This window comes from Anneissia japonica, unplaced genomic scaffold (genome assembly GCF_011630105.1).
Source record: "Anneissia japonica isolate Jap-2015-1 unplaced genomic scaffold, ASM1163010v1 scaffold9668_len1562885_cov226, whole genome shotgun sequence".
NCBI lineage: Eukaryota > Metazoa > Echinodermata > Crinoidea > Comatulida > Comatulidae > Anneissia > Anneissia japonica.
The window spans coordinates 269,423-286,433 of record NW_022711326.1 but is presented as its reverse complement, the minus strand read 5'-3'; the positions used below and the strand labels follow the sequence as shown (position 1 = coordinate 286,433).

Below are 17,011 nucleotides of genomic sequence, written 5' to 3'. Positions count from 1 at the left end.
CTGACTGCTCAGTTGTTAACTTTGAACATTTGCACCAATTATTGTAACGTATTTATTGGAATAAACGCCCCAAGGCTTTTTCTGTTTTTGTTTTGTTTTGTTTTATTATGTTGTTAAAATAAATACACTTACTTTTGGTGTATAAATGTGGAATTTCAACACATAACCAATCACATCACACTTATTGATCACAACCAGGTTAGAATACATGTATCTGTCCTGGAGAATATTAATAGAATGTAAAGAATGATGCTGCTTACATTAGATTTGCTATAGTCACTTAGGGGGCGTTTATTCTCCTATTTCCATGCTTAGGTTTATACATATTAAATATTAATTTAATTCTTGAAAAAGCTTCATTTGGGTTTTTTATGTAAATATTTGAGACTTGCAAAGTTTGCCAAGAAATGTAACTAAGACTATTTAAAAATTCTATTGGTTTTAAGAAAATAAAGATAAAAAAAATCGAATATCGATTTATAAAATATGCTAGCTAATTATGCCAGAAGACATAAGTAAATAAAGAAACTAACTATTACTAAATCCTTTCCGAGCCACTGGGGTTCATAGGGCTGGAGCTTATCTCGGCCTATTTATACCTCCTTCGGTTAGATTACCAATTAATGTTTATCTTTTTATTTTTTCCTTTTTCCGTTCCATATAAATTCGTATATCTGAGTTTACCTGTAAAATGATCTCTAAAACTAAATAAACAATAACGCCGACAGAGGACAACTTTGTCTTATACCACTATACATTTAAAAACTTTCTGAAACCCATCCGTTATTTACAAATACGCATTCGGTGTTATTGTGTATTGTGCTTATCCATTTGCAAAATGAATCGCCAAAATTGAACCTTTTCAGTGTTTTTAACATGAATGTCCTACTCACTGAGTCGGAATGCCCAAATATAGTCATAATGTGCCGATGAATAGCCATGATGTGACGTCATCATTACCATATTAAAGATTTCACATGTTTTTATCAAATACATTTAATAGTCTGGTGAACAGGTTTTACTTTGGTTGTAAACGATTTTACTTAATTATTTTATGTGTGCTTCATTTGAAATTGTTAACTTAGCCTATCTTACGGTGTTTAGTCCTGCAATGTTTTAATTAAATAATTTGTGGTGGGAATTATTTTATAAATCTGACTCACAGACACATAACCCGGGTCAATACTCGAACTCAAATGCAATTAACGGTTTTTGCTGTATAATTACTGAGATCTGTTTTCATCCAGTGGCTTATCAATTCTTCGTAAGTTCTAAATTAATTATATTGTAATGATAACATTTTAAAACTAATTTCTATACGTTTTTTTAATTTTCTTTACGGAAGTTCGAAGTCCCTCCCATTCTAGCTGTGATGTTCAGTTTTCTCGTTATGAATGTGTAAATAATCTGCGTACATGTTAACAACGAATTAAAAAATAACGTGAAAATGAGTCAGAAGTGCAGTGACACAATTAGATGTTCAGTGAACCACGTTGTAAATGTGAAAATTATTAGCATACATAATCATGCTAGACAAACAAAAGCCTTGTCAAAATCACTTGCAATGAGACCATCAGGAGACAATGCATTCTGACAACGTCTTTGTAGGCCCTGGATGTTCTCGGTATATACAAATTGAAAGTCGTTTGGCTTATGTATATATTTCCTTAAAACGTATATACCGAAGCTGAGTACCTGAGAATGGTTAACTTGAATCTTAGCTGGGCATGGGGAACCGATTTGCGGCCCGATGGAGGTACCTGGATGTGCATCTATGCATCCATTGGTGTGGTCGGTATCTTTGCAAATTTGATGGTGCTGGTTGTGTTCTTTCGGAATTTGCCTGGCCACCGAAATGTGACCGCTAAATTAATTATTCATCAATCAATAATCGATCTGATGTCTAGTGTTGTATTTCTACCGTTTTATGTAATTCCGGAGGGATGGCTGATACAAAACGAGCAGGCAGGCGACGTTTTTTGTAAAGCTCGTTCTCTTTTCTGGATTCTTGCCACTTCATCTACCACCAACCTCGTGTGTATTACAATTGAACGATACTATGCTATTGTTTATCCTCTCAAACACCTTGTTCATTTCAAAAACGGGAAGTTCTACCAAGCAAGCAAACGTTTGGTGTATGTATACGGATTCTTAGCACAGTTTCATCTCATCTTTGTTGCGGAAATCAATGATTTATATTATTGCCACTACAATTGGCCGGACACAAATCTTCAATTGATTAATGGAATTCTGGTATTCTTTCTTACATGGTTGCTCCCGACTTCGGTCATTATCTATGTTTATGCAAGGATTATCTTGACGCTGCGAAAAATGCACGAAAATTTTCCCGACGGTGTCGGACCAGTACACGGTTTGCGACAGTATCGTGCTCAAAAGAACCTCATCAACACTTTAATTGCTGTGTCCGCAGCATATGTCGTTTGTTGGACACCAAATATGTTTCTTTACGTTACGTTTAATGTTACATCTGGAAATAAACCAAGTAATATTGGTCACGGCATCGCCCATCGTATAACTGTGTTTCTATCTGTCTCTAATATGGCTGTTAATCCCTTCATTTACGCCTTTAAGTACCGCGATTTTAAGAAAGGGTTATTTAAAATATTTAGTTAATATCATAGTAACTTTAGTAGAAAATTAAGAACAAAAAATATCTAGTTATAAGCCGGTTTTAGAATAATTGATTTTATAAAAAATATTTATTACATGAAATGTCATTCCTGATGTTGACATAATTAAGTTCGGAATATTGAATCCCGACACGATGTCGTGCATTTCGATACTTGGAGTATGTGACTATCTTATCTGAGATTAATCAGTGGACCTCTCGGTTCATGTCATTCTCCGTTATATATATATTTAATTATTATTATTTACAAATTAAAATTGTAATCTGGCGCCGAATAGGTCTAGATGTCTGCCTAGCACTGGATGTAAAGTGGTCCGTTTTTTTTTTCACTTTTCTATTTTTTTTTTTTATCTACTCTGGCTTTTGATGTTTATGTAAGATTAGTTTTGGCCAATTTTATCGTTAGTTTGTCATTTCCTGTCGTCTTTTGAAAATTGTACCGTTTTTTTTTAGGCTTGATACTGATATTTCAGTGTTGAGTTTTGCATTCAATCAAAGGAAAGGCTGCTATTCAAGTGTCTTGTTTAACGACATTTAATACCTTGGACCTAGCAATTCTGTGAGGTTATTTCATCTGATTTAATTTCTCTGGACTATTTCATTTCATTTTTTTTAATAAAATTAAAATTATTAGTTTAGTAGGATTAAATCTTCGTCAAGGTCTATAAATTGTTTTTTTAAGCGTAAAAGTGGACGTCGTCCCGGTAGCAATATGCGTAATATAATCCCAATAATTAACTCAATAATTAATCCTGAAAGAGCTCCTCGTATTATAGTTCCAATGCCACAACAGCCCAAAAATTTAGTAAAGTTCCCCATTCGTCTAGATAATATATTTACTAACATTTCGGAATTATGCATCCATCTAACCTTTCTCCCTTAGGTCGAACTGACCATAGACTTCATGCTTTATATCTTTAAAGCGTTATAGAGCATCGATGGACGACTTTGTCTTTACATTTTCAACTTATATCCGTCGTTACTTGAGTATGCCAGCAAACTTCAGTTACCAAGAAACAGTAAGATCAACTTGAATTCGTCCAAAAAAAAAAAAAAAAAAAAAAAAAAAAACTAGTCATCATTGAATGCCGTAATTATGATAATTACGAACAATCACTTGGGATGCTCAATTTCATTTTTCTACAACAGAGACTAAAGTTATCCTTCACAATTTTAGGAAGAACTAGTTGACGCCAGATTACTTCAAATGTTGCTTTGCTGAAAAAGTAAAACTTGAAAGGCTGGTTGGGATTTGCTTTTTAAACTATTTCAAGCGTGATTGGACGAGTTTTGAACAGTGTCTGCCTTTTGAGTTATTCCTTTTTCTTTGTTTATTTATTTTTTTCTATTTGGCTTCTTGTGCCGTGTTCCATGAAAATCTGTTAATGTTTTTGCAATTTATTGTATTGAACATGTTTTCATAAATTACATATTTTTAATAAATAAATTTAACTTTTAAATCTCAATTGTACATTGTAAATGTTTTTGTTCAATTCATTTGTATTTAGGAAGAACTGTTCAGAATTTTATGAATTGTATATATCGTTTTCTATACTGCATCTTTTGTAAACTCTTCATTTTAATCGTGTGTGTTATCTTGAGTAGGCCTATTATTTAAACCGATTAAAAAAAAATAAAATTAATAAAATAATAAATAGAAAAATTGGAACGAGTAAATAATTATTTATTATATAATAATTGTCAGTCAAGACTAGGCCTAATCTATTTAAATCTTCACATTAGCTACCACCATTATTTTTTATGTGTCTCTATGCGTAATTGATTCTGCAATTTATTTCTATTGAACATTGTTTTCTTTCGTGTGGATGACCCACCTTTATTTATAATTTTTTGATAATTAATTCTTTTTAACAGAGACAATTCAAAATCCACATTGGTTCTAAGTGAACCTAAAAGACCCCTCGAATGTATATAATCAATGAGTTATTTATGATCGAATAGCTACGTAAACAACGAAAGCTGCCATGAAATTATTTTCCTTCGAAGTCATAAATATAACAAGAATCATTGTCAAGAATCGGAATGATGAAGAGAAAGACAGCATAAACTTCTTGTTTTAAAAACAGAAAGAGAAGGAGAATCTATAACATGCCTAGGGATTGCATTCCAGTCAACAACAGTTCTGTGTGAAAAAGAGTATTTAAGAGTATCAGTAGGTGCATTGGAACTGTAAGTCTGAAATTATAATTAAATCGAGTCTGGTTGTAATTGAAAGAGAAGTAGCTGAAAAAGTTAGAGAGAGTTGGAGAGCAGTAAGGGAACTAATATGAAGCGGGCTACTCGACGCTGCACACGTCCTGCATTTGGAAAATACCCACTTTGTAGGGATGGCAATCGCAGAGGCAGAGAACTCACAAGATGTGGGCAAATTAAGAAAACATAAAGCTTGATTAAAGATGTTTATGCGGCAATTTGCCAAATGCAGAACCATGCGTATTACAAGGAAACGGAACCCTATTACATCATCAGACTACTGTTATTCCCTTGGCAACCATACTTTGAGTTGGTCAACATTAGAAACGTACCTCGGTGTTACTATTGACAATACCCTCATTTTTCCATAACAAAAAGAAGATGCAACAGACTTAATCCTAAATGTAATAGGGTTCCGTTTCCTTGTAATACGCATGGTTTTGCATTTGGAAGCGTTAAATCCTAAATTCCAATCGGTTGAGCAGTTAAACACAGTGGACAAATCATCCTGAAGCTTGTGACAGTCAGATAGGGATTTAATGTTTCTATATATAATACAGTCATCAGCGTATAGTTGTATAGTGGAGTTAATTACACCAACAGAAATGTCATTTATAAAATAATGTAAAATTTTTTGCGCTCCATCTCTTTAACAGTGAGTGTCTTATAAGGATTTCTATTCACACATTAAGTTCTATTTACTGAACAAGTCTGGTTGTTACCAGATAGTGAATAGTGAATTTTCTACGGCCTAGGCCTCATCTCTATGTTAAAATCTCGAAATTTTTGCACTTTGGTAAATTTATTTTTCACAAATAATATGTTATTTTCTAGAAGCTTTAACCACACTGACGACGGCGGTCCTTGAAGTCCTCGGCATAATTGCGTTTGGTTTTAAAACGCCTCAACTAGAGATAAACCTCAGAGAAGTATAAATCTTAGCTTAGTCTGGGAATTTGGCGACGATATGCCGACCAGTCTGTGCATCTATGTATTTATTTGCATAAACAGGTAATTCGCTAGCTATTTATGTTGAATTATTTTAAAATATTAAACATGTTATTTTCACCAAACCAAAATGTAAAATTGCATATACGAATACTTTAATATGAGAGAATTTGAAATCTTTGCGTATTGGCTACTCCGTAATCTAGTAATTGTTATCAGGTACGGTATATATTCAAGTTCCATTTCAATTATATTCACATAAATGCATCATTAGAAATTATAATAAACAAAATGTTTTTATAAAAAATATAAAAAATGAAGTTAAGTCTGGAGAAAGCCAGATAAGCCCACGGCTTTAAGCCTGCTTCTACAAGTAAACTGCTGAAAAATAATTTTGTTAATAAATTGAGTGTTATACGCATACAAAACTCACGACACACACATAGGCCTACATTTAATAACAATTGTTAATTTTTGAATGAACATCTTTCTTCTCTTTTTCTCAAAGCTACCGTCTTGAATAAATATTTGATATTGGATTCTGCTAACCGTTAGCTGCCGTGCGTCCATGCGAGAAAATCCCGATCTGGATACCAACAATATGATGATCGAAATCACTGGCCAATAAGAAACTGGAAATTGTAAACGCGTACGTGTGATTGGTTGATGATAGAAACGCCCTCAACTTGCCGTTAGCGTATCCTGATACCGCTAACAGTTAGCGCTAACTGATCGGGCGTTCTCACGCAGGTGCTAACGGTTAGCGCTAACGGTGAGAACTAGGCTTGTATAAATGTCAGTGGCGGATCCAGGAATTCGAAAAATAGAGGGGGCCCGGAGGGACTTTCACACATGGGGAGTGTATACCACCTCAGCCCAACCATGCTTGGAGCTGGGGTATGAACATTTTTTTATTATGGCACATCTAGATGGCTGGAAATGTCACCCTCAGACCTGAATATGATTATAATTTTCCTTTTTTTCCCCCTCCATTTCTGTCTTATTATTCTAGTGTTTATTCAAATTGACTAATTTATTGCCATACTTGTGTTTCTACCAATTTAATGTTATGTTCATCAACATTAATCTGATTCACATCAATATAGTACATAGTTCTAATATTACTAAGCATTGTTTATACTGTGAGTAAGGTCCAGTCTTAGAATAAGCGTCTTGAGACTAATGCATCATCTCTCTTAATCATGATTGTATTATCCAACCTTATACCATTTCCTAGTTAGGCCTATGTATTGCTAAGGACGTGATAATTCAATTCTTTCTTATTGAACCTTGAAAACTGCTTGCAATTCCGTTCCCCTGAGCCCCACCACTTTAGATATTGTTGCTAAGTTCCCACAAAACGACAGTGCCTAAACATTTGTTTTAATACATGACAATAATAATAATCAATAATTCTACTAATTATCATTCTGTAACTTAACTCTTTGTTCTTCCACCTTTTTGTCGATATTTTTAAAATTTTTTGTTCTCATGTGCTAATCAACCTCCTTCATTAATTATTTAATTGTCGAGTTATCACAAAATGTTCAATATTGTTACTGATGATCATCATTGTGTACTCTGTTGTTATCCTTTTTTCTTGGTTTTTTTCTATATATTTTAAACTCGTTATACAAAATAGTTCGAAGCAATAATATAATAAAATAATAATATACAAATAATAATATTGTTATACGATTGGTTTTTTCAAATCATTTCTTTCAAATAAAATAGTTCAAATACAATTGATATTCTGAATATACAATGCATTAAAATATCTGTATTATATACCTTAAGCATTATGAAAAGTCTCATGTATTCAAATCTTTTGCATTGTTCTTGCACATAATCCAAGGATTTTGCATACTGGTTTATTCAACTCAGTTAAAATTTTTATTTTATAGATAGAAAAACAGAATTGAATATATCTTGTTCTTAAATTCACAGTTACAACATAGAAGAAGTTCTTTAAAAAAAATAATTTGTTGTTGTCTAATTTTTCGAAAATCATATCAACATTTTGCCATGATACGTCATTACGTACATTCGAAGAACATGTGTTTCTCATCTTTGATTACAAAACAAATGTCACATTCATTATTTTTTTCAGTTTCCACTTATATAGCTGTAGGTTAGTAGAAACTATTATGTTTAACATTTAATAATTTAGTTGTGCATATTATTATTTTTTTTATTTTTTACTTTTTTAATCCAAACGTAACTCCACTTTATATCACGTTCATTATATTTCATTCATCATCAATATTTACTTGTTCATTTTTATTATCACGGTTCTTAATTATGTTTATCCAGTCTTTTGGAATAACTTAAATTCTTTAAGCCAGTTTCTTTAAGCCAGTTTCCTTTAACACACAGTTTCTCAAAGATTTCAGTAGAATTTTTTATGCGGTTAAAATGATTACTTCATATATTTGCTTAAACCACCAGGCTATCCAATTTTTATAAAACTAAGATTTATTTGTATATACAATATACTGGTTTCCCCAAAGTTTTTGCCTAATAACGTCTTTGTTAACATCAAGTATATTTGACATACTAAAAATTAATCTTTCATTTCCAGATTTATTTATATAGTACCGTATAAAGGTAATACTGTCCATCCTACACGTTTTCTACAGATAAATTTTCTCACCCATGCAACCTTGAGAGCCTTGAGTCCGGCATATTTATATCTCCTTCGGTTAGATTACCAATTAACGTTTTTCCTTTTTATTTTTCGCTTTTTTCCGTTCCATAAAAATTCGTATATCAATTTGTTTACCTGTTAACTAACATTATTTGGTACATCGATAATAGACTCATTGTAAATTTATTTAGACAAAGCGAGACTTTATAAAACTGTTACCTTCAAAATAAGCAATTTTTCTACCTTCCATGTGTTGAGCAGTCTTTCAAAACTTAGCATTCTATTGGGCCAATTTAATTCGTTTCATTCTTTTATGTTATGTCCCACATAAATTCCTAAAATTTTAATCGGTTCTTTAACCCAATTTAGTTACATGGTTTTTCTGTTTTATTTAGAATCGTTGCAATCCACATGACATTTGTTTTGGTTTTGCTAAGGCTCATACCCGATATTTTACAAAAGTTGTTAACATTATTAATACATATCTCTATACTATCTACATTCCCAGTAAAGAGCATCATGCCGTCTGCTAATTGAGCAATACGCACTTCATTTTGTTCCGGACCGTCTACAGATACTCCTTTATAACGCACATCATTTCTTATAATTACAATCCATGATCTCTACAACTAGAATAAACAACAATAACGTCGACAGAGGACAACCCTGTCTTATACCGCTATACATTTAAAAACTTTCTGAAACCCATTCATTATTTACAAATACGCATTCGGTGTTATTGTATATTGTGCTTATCCATTTGCAAAATCAATCGCCAAAATTGAACCTTTTCAATGTTTTTTAACATGAATGTCCTACTCACTGAGTCGGAATGCCTAAATATAGTCATAATGTGCCGATGAATAGCCGATGTGACGTCATCATTACCATATTAAAGATTTCGCATGTTTTTATCAAATAAATTTAATAGTCTGGTGAACAGGTTTTACTTTGGTTGTAAACGATTTTACTTAATTATTTTATGTGTGTTTCATTTGAAATTGATAACTTAGCCTGTCTTACGGTGTTTAGTCCTGAACATAATATAAACAATAGAACACAAAGTGAATACACCACATAATAATGATTATTTTTGGATTACACAAACAACAATACAGATTACCTGAGCTTATACTGTTCATATATGTCTGAAAAAAGTGTCGCATAATGAATAGTCTTGTTAAGAATTTTATGGTCCATATACCCATGGAGTTAGGAGACGAGTAGGGGCTTTTTATTTTGGAGAAACTGATGTTATTTACTTTGTATATTATTAGCTTTCAATTGAAAATAGGAACGAGAGAATATTTTCATCTCCAATTTACCGACAGTAAACTTCAATACCGTTCCTATTAAAAAGAAAACGTCACTTCAGATAGATGCAAACTGTCAATCCCGGGTCAATACTCAAACTCAAATGTTATGCAATTAGCGGTTTTTGATGTATAATTATTGAGCTGTTTTCATCCAGTGACATCACTTCTTCTTAAGTTCTAAATTAATTCTACTGTAATTATCACATTTTAAAACTAATTTATAGACGTTTTTCATTCCCTTTATGGAAGTTCGAAATCACTCCCATTCTCTAATATCTAACTCTAACTCTAATATAATTTGATGTTCAGTGAATCTCGTTATGAATCTGCGTACATGTTAACAACGAATTAAAAAAGAACGTGAAAATGAGAAGTGCAGTGACATAATTAGATGTTCAGTGAACAACGTTGTGAATATGCTAATGATCTGTGTACATAATCATGCTAGACAAACAAGAGCCTTGTCAAAATCACTTGCAATGAAACATCAAGCGCCCTGAGCATCTTGCATGAAATGGATATGTGCGCTATATAAAACTACACTATTATTATTACTATTATTATTATTATTATTAATGAGAACATCATGAGACACTGCATTCTGACAACGTCTTTGTAGGTCCTGGATGTTCTCGGTATATACAAATTGAAAGCCGCTTGGCTTATGTGTATATTTCCTTATAAAACGTAACCGAAGCTGAGTACCTGAGAATGGTTTTGAACTTGAATCTTAGCTGGGCATGGGGAACCGATTTGCGGTCCGATGGAGGTATCTGGATGTGCATCTATGCATCCATTGGTGTGGTCGGTATCTTTGCAAATTTGATGGTGCTGGTTGTGTTCTTTCGGAATTTCCTGGCCACCGAAATGTGACCGCTAAATTAATTATTCATCAATCAATAATCGATCTGATGTCTAGTGTTGTATTTCTACCGTTTTATGTAATTCTGGAGGGATGGCTGATACAAAACGAGCAGACAGGCCACGTTTTTTGTAAAGCTCGCTCTCTTTTCTGGATTCTTGTCACTTCGTCTACTACCAACCTCGTGTGTATTACAATTGAACGATACTATGCTATTGTTTATCCTCTCAAACACCTTGTTCATTTTAAAAACGGGAAGTTCTACCAAGCAAGCAAACGTTTGGTGTATGTATACGGATTCTTAGCACAGTTTCATCTCATCTTTGTTGTGGAAATCAATGATTTATATTATTGCCACTACAATTGGCCGGACACAAATCCTCAATTGATTAATGGAATTCTGGTCTTCTTTCTTACATGGTTGCTCCCGACTTCGGTCATTATCACGTTTATGCAAGGATTAGGCCTATCTTGACGCTGCGAAAAATGCACGAAAATTTTCCCGACGGTGTCGGACCAGTAGACGGTTTGCGACAGTATCGTGCTCAAAAGAACCTCATCAACACTTTCATTGCTGTGTCCGCAGCATATGTCGTTTGTTGGACACCAAATATGTTTCTTTACGTTACGTTTAATGTTACATCCGGGAATATACCAAATGATATGGGACAAGGCATCGCCCATCGTATAACTGTGTTGCTATCTGTCTCTAATATGGCTGTTAATCCCTTCATTTACGCCTTTAAGTACCGAGATTTCAAGAAAGGCTTATTTAAAATGTTGACTTAACATCATAGAATTTTCAAAAAGTATAAAAAAATAAAATGAATTTTCAAAAAGTAAACAGGAATATGATGCTGCCGTCCACAATTTTTATTTGAGAATGAGTAGATCAGCCCGGTAGGAGACTCGTTGATCAGGGGACATTAATATTTTTGGAGGGGCCAAGAACTAGAATGGCCACACCCCCTCTGTCTCACAAACGACATATGCTGCGGCCTTCATAATACAATGAACTTTTGTTTTTGTCATCCACTTTCATGCATATGTCATTTCCGTTCACTTTCTGACAAACTGCTGCATTAGAGCAAATATGTACATGTATGTTCCGAACAATTTGAGACCAAAATTAGCTTTATGACCACCAGTTGGGGAGATCAATGCTACAGGGTACAGGGTCAAAAGTCAGAAACGTAATTTCTGGTCAATTTTGACAAAACGTTGCATTAGTGCAAATAGCAACATGCATGTGCTGAACAATTTGAGGCCAAAAGTGGTCTTTATGACCAACGGTTATTGGGATATGATGTGCTATAGGATACCCAGGGTGGAAGGTCAGAAACATCATTTCCGGGCAAAAAATGTTAAGGCCTAAATTATGTCTCTATGCCCAACAGGTATTGAGATAAAGATATAGGCCTACTTTGACAGTACCTAGGGTCAAAGGCGTAAATGTCATTTGCGGTCACTTTTATACATAAACATCGCATTATTATATATAGAAACGTATATATTTTGAACAATTTGAGGCCATAGTTAGATCTTTATGACCAACACTTTTGGAGATATGGATATGCTGTCTATCAAGGTTTAAAGTTAACAAATGCCATTTCCATCACTTTTAGACAACATATTGCATTAGAGCAAATAGAAACATGTACAGTATGTTCCGTACAATTTGAGACCAAAAGTAAGTCTCTGTGATTTTCCATTGTCAAGATTATATATCTAATCTTTTAGTAGGCGGTCATTTTGAATTCAAAATGGCGGCCATAACAGGCGTTAGAAACTTGGCACACAACTCAACCTCTTGTACACAGTGATAATATTTTAGAACTTGTTTTTGCTATATAAATTCTTTCCTGGGATCACTCAAAATTAATTACTTCTAAAATATGCATCAGCACACGTTACATAATAATACTAAAATTATAACACATGCTAATCGTGAATTGTTTACGCAAAATTAGAAATACAAATAGAACAAAAATCATTTTTGGAATTATATAACGGCTTTACAGCTCAGGGTGTGGATTTATAAAACTTACCTAACAAAAAACAGTCAGTTTACAGTAAATTCGTCCAAAAATTCATAAATCCCAGGACAGGTTTTTTAAGATACAGAAATGTGATAACGTATGTTTCAGTTTGGTTTTGTCTTTTTGCAAGTTTTTTTTTTTACCCCTTTGGAAACAAACCTTCTGGTTTAAAGGGTTATCCTATACTCCCTCTGACCTGTTTTCATTTTCTGATGCGTATAATTGTGTATTTCTTTTTCTTTTGTTCATGTTCTGTGGATTGTCTGATCTCTTGTTACCTTTTTGATGTTTTCCTCTGTTATTTTTGAATGGTTTTGCTTTGTAAATTTTTTCTATGTAATGTTTTTGTGAGCATGAAAAAAAAAAACCAAACAGATGATGACGATAATGATGGTGATAATGATAATAGATACGCTAATAATATTAAAAAGTGAAGAAAATTGTGCTAAAAGCGGAAATTAAATTTGTAATTTGTCCAATCATTATAATTATTATTGTAGTATAATAGGCCTATTGTCCTAGGTTACCTAAATTTCTATGCCGAAAATCCCTGATAAAAGATCATAAGAAATTTGTTAGTGCGTTATTCTGGTTATATAATGGGGATGTGATGATGAATTTTACTATTATGAAAGTGTCATTTCCGGCCACTTGAGGTATATTTCCTCAAATTTGTTCACCTCAACCCCAACCAAGGTAGGGCTGAGGTTGTTGTGCACTCAAACCTTTTAAGTATGTAAAGTAAATACATCAAAGACGATGTTTTTAAGTTTTATATTCTATGATACATCACATAATTTGATCTCTATGGTTGTTGAAGATCCCTTGATAAATGAGCATACAGTCTAAAGGTGTATTTCTGGCCATCTGGTACTATTTCCTCAAATATCCGCGCCTCAGCCCCAACCAAGGTCGGGCTGAGGTAAGTCGACCCATATCTGTAAGACTACCTTCCTGGCCCACCTATCTTTAGCATTCCTGGATTCGCCACTATAGAGTTATTATCATAATTATTGTTAGACCTACTGTTAGACTAATACACTTTAAACCCTTTTTAAGAGTGTCTATTGCAATTTTCACTTTATACCCTCAAAACAGTCCTAAAACGTCCACAATGCTCTACCATGGACACCACGGGGTCCTTAGCCGTGTAGGGAGGGGGCGGTACCGCCCCAACTCACCCCTACTCGGTATTTTTTTCATCAGCCTTAATTGGATTTACATAGACGTCAAACCTCTATCTCGCTTAGGAATCACCGCAGCCAGCTTTCTTATCGCCTCCTTGTAGAACCGAACGTATCAAATCTTCATTCTTTTTATATGCACTTACGCTTTGCTCGTCTCTAAATCTTGATCCGTTTTCTACCAACAATGAACAATGCCTCCATCCGTACTACTGATCTGTATTGATCTGTATTTTTAGATTTATAATTTTTTATTATAATAATTTTTGTTTGGCTATTGCAAAATATTATACATAGATGAATGTAAATGTTATTGTTTCTTATATAGCGGAGCTTATTGATGCATTTTTGGAGCAAATCGATATTGAATTGAATACAGAGTAAAGGCTGCACGTCCAATTGAATGACTGTGGCTTCTGCTTTGTTATGTTTTTGCTTTTAATTCAATATTAGTGTTTTATTGATTCTTTTTACTGAAGCTTTTATTCTATTTATTTTTAAAATTTAAATTTTTTCACTTTTTTGTGTATACTAAAAGGAATGATACAAAAACTTTAAAAATAGACGTAGATTTTATACCATGGCTATGATAAAAATTTAAATGATTCATTTGAAATCTGCCGATTAAGTTTAACCAATATTATACTTGACACTACCAGTATGTTTCTCTCTACATTTGCCACGTCTTTTTTTTTTGTTGAAAAAATAAAAAGGTGAATCAACCACTACTGGCATTTGGACACCACGCCTTCATGGTCATGTTGTTATGACGTTCATCGTGTACGCAGCAGGTCTTGGGTTCGAGTCCATTTGGAGATTTTGAAGGAGGCTAAAGGCCCCGACGGGGGGGGGGGCCGGGGATAGGGGGGCACCAATTACCCCCCAGTGGGGTCCAGGGGGGCGGAGCCTCCTGGAAGCTACGGATATTTGACGAATTTTGGTGAATTTTTATTAGTGTTTTGATAGGCATCAAGCTACCGTAATATATTTCATGTATGTTTTTTTATGTCGAAATTAAATTCCAAAACCGACAATTTTTCAATAAAAAAATCGAGAAACAAAGAGCATGCAATGTAACCAACTAACTTATTTTCAATTTTATATTATTAAAAAAAACACCGTATATTACAATACTATCCTCTCATCATGGCGAAATCCAGGCTTTTCATAATCCATGTGATTGTGAATTATTAACACCAAGATTACGAATAAGAATACTGTAATGTCTTATTGTAAATTGTAAGGCAACCGATTTGTGACATTATGCAACGATAAATTACGAAAACACAACGTCACCGAGAACGTCAGAGTACAAGCTTATAATTGAAAGTAAAGTTCTACATTTTTTAAATTTTGCCTGAAATCTGTAAACCACGAGGTTGCTTCCCCGATCAAGATGTCTTCCAAGCATCATGAGGATATCCAAACGAGCATTTGTCACAGTAGAACGTAAACCATTTTAATTAGTCTCTTTAAACAGGGGCGGATCCAGATTTTTTTTTCAAACGGGGAGAGGGGCATTTGTATTTTTTTTCTTAATTCAATACATAACATTAACCTGCACTGACATTTTAAAAATAGTGTCAAAACGCTGTTTTGACACTTGACACTGTTCTACTGAAGTTGCAATTCTATAGATGTTTGAACGTAATTAATTCACTATGAAGAATAGATTGTTTCATGGGATTAATTCAATGTGAAAAGTAATAACTTACAATAAAGCGGCACGTGAATTTATGTTATATTATTATTATTATTATTGTTGTTGTTGTTGTTTTTGTTATTAATGTAAAGTTAACACAAACAGTACATGAAGGCGATCTTTTTGCTAAACGAAAAAACATGTAAAAATATTTTTTTAATTTTATTTTTATTTCCCGACGAAATGTACTTGTCTTCCAGGACAGGGGGGTGGGGCTAGGCTTCCCTGACGACGGGGCTATAGCCGCCTCAGCCCACCCCCCTCCTCTGCCAGTGGTGGATCTACCATAGGTTTTCAACCGACGAGATAGACAATAATAAAAGACGGTAGAACTGGATGATGTGGACCAGACTACACGTACACAACTACATGTAGTTGAGCGCATTTACGAAAGTCATCAACTGTGGTGATGAGTAACTATTTTCACAAATTGGATTGTAAATTGATGTGATTTTTGATTTTCGGTATTACAATGAACACGACATAAACCATATCAAACCGAATATAAAAATGCAAAAAACAAAAAGACCAAAAACAAATTAGAATGAATTTATCAACTAATTAGTGCATTAAAGTTATACTTATACCTACCACTTACCTATATAAAATAAAAATATACACATGGGACACTTCTGAACATGTGCAGACCTTCTAAACTTTGAATTAGCATAACAATACCACACATAACGCTCATCAATCAAGCTACACTGACCGGGCCGGCCGGCCGCACCCTCCACACATAATCAAGCTACACAGGGGTAGACTTAGAGGGGAGACCAGGCCGGCCGGCCGCACCCTCCTCCCTCTTTTTGGAAAGTTAAAACAAAAAGAAAAAGTAAGAAAGAAGAAAAAAAGAATCGCCTAAAATGCCTAATAGTAGAGCGGCTAAGGAGAAAAATCGTGCACTTTTGGAAGAAAGCATGAAACTTCCCACAGTGATACTATGACACCTAAGGATCATTAAAAAAAAATAGACCTCAAAAAATAAGCCGCTTAGTGGCCTCCATCTTGAAATTCAAAATAGCCGCCAAAATATTGGATTTTTATCAATAATCTTCATATCTACAGCACCTAGCACTGTTATTCAAAGGTCTTTACCTATGTTTTCATTATCAGGGAGTATTATGCAATCATCAAAAATTATGTCAGATGCCGCCATATTGGATTTCAAGATCGCTACCAATGAAAGTTCTTTTTTTAGTTGTATGAAAAAGTTTCTCAAACGTTTAGCCACTTACTATCTCGGTGTCGTATCAGTACGGTAGGTCATATCAGTACACCACAGAGTCCTATAAGATAAAGGGGCATATCTCACTCCCAGATACTTCTCTCATACGACTGGCTTATATTAAAGAATATATATATATATATATATATATATATATATATTAAAAGATATATATATATATATATATGAATAAATGTAGTTGGCAATACTAGCAACGTATA

The 17,011-nt window shown here is 33.8% G+C and overlaps 1 protein-coding gene across 1 annotated transcript; it reads left to right on the top strand.

The window, feature by feature from the left end:
- Positions 1 to 1,583: 1,583 nt before the first annotated feature.
- LOC117107360 (neuropeptide Y receptor type 1-like) lies at positions 1,584 to 2,979 on the top strand. Its single transcript, XM_033249018.1, has one exon. It carries the CDS (start codon positions 1,702 to 1,704, stop codon positions 2,632 to 2,634), a length of 933 nt encoding a protein of 310 aa, XP_033104909.1. The 5' UTR covers positions 1,584 to 1,701; the 3' UTR covers positions 2,635 to 2,979.
- Positions 2,980 to 17,011: the final 14,032 nt, after the last annotated feature.

What these genes read in the sequence shown, in the direction of transcription:
- LOC117107360 (XM_033249018.1), top strand. Translation starts at nt 1,702, where the DNA reads ATGGTTAACTTGAATCTTAGCTGGGCATGGGGAACCGATTTGCGGCCC.